Below are 4,430 nucleotides of genomic sequence, written 5' to 3'. Positions count from 1 at the left end.
TTGTTTAAGAGCCGGGATTTCTTTTTACAAAATTACGCGAACACCACTGCGTATGCGATTGCTCTACACTGCCTACGAACCCTGTCCTGTACACATTAGTTTAGAGCACTTGCCATTTTCTTTTTCTCAGTTCCGCATCTGTGTTTCGCGGTGACGCACTGCCGCACTATTGCCTACTGACTAACGACTAACAGAGTGGTGACCCACGACCCCGAGCCCCAGCTCATACCAGATACGCCTGCACGTGATGGCCACCGGCACCCGGACCGTGCGGGTGCATCGTGCCACCGTTCTGCACCGGATGGCCACCCGCCGATCGCCACGACGGTCGATGTACGCCGGCCGGTGCCATCACCATGTTCTCGCACTCGAGCGTACTGTAGTCGGAGTCGATGCTCGAGTAGATGTGTTCGCTCGGTGGACGCTGCGTCGGCACCTCGACCATGCCGCGGCGAGACGGGCGCGGCGATGGGGTGGCCGTCGTCGCCGACGAGTAGTTCGCCTCGTCGATCTCCGGACAGTAGGCCGGTGGTGGTGGCTGCCGGAACATAACACCAGCAGCACCACCGCCACCACCACCAACACCGGCACCAACCGTCTGCTTCACCCGTTCGTGATGGTCGATGGTGTAGTTGTTGCCACGGTACGGTGCCTCCACCGGCAGCGCGTACCGCAGCTTCTCCCAGAAGTGACGATCGCTACGCCGCACTCGCGTGACCGTAGTCGTCTTCAGATACGGCACCAACTCCACATCATTCTCCGCCTCCAGCAGTACCCCGCCACCTTCCTCGACCACCACCAACTTGTGCGGACGGCCCCGCAGTGCATCGTGCACCGCCCGCCGCAACTCACACCGGCTCCACTCCGTTTGCAGGAAGTTGCGCGACAGCAGCACCACAATGCGGCGCGAAGCACGGGAAGCCTCGAGCAGCTGCAGATGGGACGCATCCTCCGGCAGGTCCCGGTGCTGCAGGCACAACCGCAACGGAGGCCGCCCATTCTCCAGCTCGCCCGCTATACTGCGCGCCACCAGCTCCGCGTCCTTGGCCGAGTACAGCAGGATCGCGTCGTACAGCTTTTCCGAATCTTCGCACCGCGGTCCGAACACACGCACACCGTAACGCGAGAACAGCCAGAACCGGAGTGGCTCACGGAACACAAACACTAGCACGGCCAGCAGTAGCAGGCAGGTGAGCACGAACGCACCGGCCATCAGCAGGATGTACGTTTCGGACAGCCGGTCACCGGGTAGCACGGAACGGCCGGCGTAAAAGTCACTGCACGCGGCACTCACGTTAAAGTCCAGCTCACGGTGCACACCATCGTCCGCACAGTACACATCCTGCGGGTCCTGCACAATCACCGCGTTGTCCGCGACGAACGCGGTCAGCTCTGGCAGGAAGCGACACCGGCAGCTCCACGGGTTACGCCCGAGCGAGAGGGACTGCAGTGCCTGCAGGTTACCCTGGGCGGCCTGCAGCTGGAACAGAGGCATCGTCACCAGCCGGTTCCCATCGAGTCGTAACACGCGCAGCGAGTACAGCGGTGCAAACGACCCATTGGCAATGCTTTGCAGCGCATTGTTCTGCAGGTAGAGCTCGCGCAACAGTGCCAAGTTCTCGAACTCATAGCCGTGGATTCTCTGGAGCGCATTATCCTCCAGATGCAGTGCCTGCAGTGCCGTCAGGCCCGCAAACGTTCGGTTCTGGATCGTGGTGATATGGCTCGCGTTCGCGTACAGTACCTTCAGATTCTTGCGCCCGATGAACACATGATGCTGCAGTTCCGGGATGTCGTTCCCGTCCAGATACACCTCCGTCGCGTCCATTGGCACTGGCCGGAGTCCACCGGCAGCCGCAGAGGCCGCACCCTGATTGCCGCAGTCCACCACATTCGTGCCCCAGGTTTGGTCGTGGTAGCAGGTGCAGTTCGACGGGCACGTCATCTCACAGTCACACGCATCGAAATCACAACAGTGGCACAGCGCGAAACAGTGCGTCTCGTACCGGCACAGGAAGTCTTTCGGCTGCAGCGACACTATCGGACGGATCGGGGACCCACGGGCATGCGGCATAATGCACTCCACGTTGGGCAGGTCCATAATTTTCGGATGCTGTCGCGTGGTCAGATTGTTCACCCGCTGCATCCACTCCATCGAACAGTCGCACTCGAACGGGTTGCCACCGAGATAAAACTCGGGCAGCGGCCGGTCCGTGGTTGGGGCCGGCGCGACCCGCAGCTGATGCAGCTGCAGCTTCTTGAGCGCGTTCGCGTACAGATCCACCCGGGCCAGGTTCACCTTGTCGATGAACGTGTTGGCGTGGATCGTGCCAATGTGGTTATCGTTGACGAACAGCAGCTCCACACTGTTCGGCACATTCATCGGCCCGAGGTCCGTCAGCCGGTTGTGGCTCGCATCGAGCGTCTTCACCTTGATCTCCTCCTGCAGCTTGTAGTAGTTGCCGAGCGATTCGATGTAATTACCATGGATGTCCAGCCACTTCAGGTTGCTCGGGATGAACGCGTAGTCGAACCACACCAGGTGGTTCTCGGCCAGGTTCAGCCACAGCAGCGAGGCGAGCGTTGCGAAGATCCCGTTAATGTCCGTCAGGAAGTTACCGTCCAGCCGGATCGCTTCAATGTCCAGGTTGCGATCGAACGAGCCGCGCTCGATGTTCTGCACACGGTTCTTCGCCAGGTTAAGCACGGACAGCCGGGGCAGATCGGCAAACATGCCCACGGTGACGTTTTCGATCTGGTTGTCGATTAGCCGCAGCCCGGTCAGCTGGTTCAGGTTGGCGAACGTACCGTTCTCGATGCGTGCGATCTGGTTCTCGCCGAGATCGAGTGCTCGCAGCATCGACAGGTCGCGGATTGCGTACGGCACCTCGGTCAGCTGGTTCGAGCTGAGATCCAGCTCCTTCAGGTCGGAACAGTTGCGGAACACGTTCGGTTCCACGATGCTGATCAGGTTGTTGTTCAGCGTCAGCTTGGACAGCACGAACAGCCCGTTGAAGAGCCGGTCGTCGAGCGTGTGCAGTCGGTTTTCGGCCAGGTTGAGCGTGTGCAGATTGTACACCGGCAGGAACGCATTATCCTCGATGTAACCGATCGAGTTGTTGCGGAGATCCAGTATCTGCAGGAAGTACAGCTCCGCAAAGGTACGCGCATCGATGCGGGTGAGCGCGTTGTGGGCCAGATTCAGCACCACCAACCGGATCAGCCCCGAAAACGTACCATTGTCGACGTGGTGCGATGATAGCTGATTGCGCGACAGATCCAGCACGAGCAGCTGCTCCAACCGGTGGAACAGTCCGCGGGGTAGCTCATAGATCTGGTTACCCTGCAGATGAATCTCCCGCAGGTCCCGCGAACCGGCAAACAGCCCAGCCGGTAAGGTTTCCAGATGGTTGTAGCTAAGGTTGAGCGTACGGAGCGAACCCAGCCCGGCCAGCGCATCACCGTGCACCTCAGAGATGTTGTTGAACTCGAGGTTTAGATGTTGCAGCCGGCGCAACTTCGATACGCCCCAGCCGGTCGGCACGGCCCGGAGCTCGTTGTAGGCGAGATTAAGCGCTTGCAGTTCCGACCCACCGGCACAGGTCTTCTCCGCCAGGCCGAGTGCTTCCGCCGACCGGAAGCGGTTGTTCGTAAGGTTCAACACCTTCAGCCCGGTCAGCGGACACAGGAAACCGTCGGGCAGCGCACGGATATTGTTGTCGCTCAGATCGAGCGATTGCAGTTCTTTAAGGCCGCGCATCGAGCCGGCCTGCAGTTCCAGCACCTTGCCCGGTCCCCACTCGTAGTTGCGCGTGTTAACGCTCAGCTTCTTCAGGGCCAGCAAACCCTCAAAGGCACCCTCGGGCAGCTGGAGCAGCTTGCAGGACTCGACCCGAAGCTCGCCGAGTGCCGCCAGCCGGCTAAAGCTGTTCCGCGGCAGTTGGCTCTCGAACAGTATCAGCTCACTGCACGCGATGTCCAACCGGGAGGTACCTTCGGCACCCTGCAGATCGAGCCCGGTACGTTCGAGCGTCCGTAACCGGCAGACGACGCTGGACTTTTCGTACTCCCACGTGCACTGGGAGCAGGCGGCGAGGGTGACCATGCACACCAGCACCGCCAGCCGGAGCACAAGCACTCTTCGCGCATTCATGTTACTGATCTGTGCGTACATTTCTTCTCCTTCTCAAAACACGTATCTTCGTGGCGCGTATTGCGCGCGTTTCCACCAAAACCTTCGCTATCCCGAGACCGGGGACAGGGCCAAAAAGGGCTACGGCCCCACTATACTAAAGCGCACCGTACGGACCAGCAATGGCCGCAGGTTTTCGAACCGATAACTTAAACCGAGAACCAATACGGAACACAACGACGGCACAATAACTGCGGGCTACTACAACCATCACCACCGTCGTAGAGCGCGCACATTC

The 4,430-nt window shown here is 60.1% G+C and overlaps 1 protein-coding gene across 1 annotated transcript; it reads right to left on the bottom strand.

Moving 5' to 3' along the window:
* Nucleotides 1-223: 223 nt before the first annotated feature.
* Nucleotides 224-4,153, bottom strand: LOC128718633 (toll-like receptor 7). The gene has a single exon (XM_053812255.1). The coding sequence runs from the start codon at nucleotides 4,151-4,153 to the stop codon at nucleotides 224-226; it is 3,930 nt and encodes a 1,309-aa protein (XP_053668230.1).
* Between the last annotated feature and the right edge of the window lie 277 nt (nucleotides 4,154-4,430).

The sequence above is a fragment of the Anopheles marshallii genome, chromosome 2 (genome assembly GCF_943734725.1).
Source record: "Anopheles marshallii chromosome 2, idAnoMarsDA_429_01, whole genome shotgun sequence".
Taxonomy (NCBI): domain Eukaryota; kingdom Metazoa; phylum Arthropoda; class Insecta; order Diptera; family Culicidae; genus Anopheles; species Anopheles marshallii.
The sequence above is the reverse complement of the archived record's forward strand: the minus strand, read 5'-3'. Positions and strand labels throughout refer to the sequence as shown.

Bases quoted from the DNA above. Each gene is read 5' to 3' on its own strand.
- LOC128718633 (XM_053812255.1), bottom strand. From the start codon at position 4,153: ATGAATGCGCGAAGAGTGCTTGTGCTCCGGCTGGCGGTGCTGGTGTGC.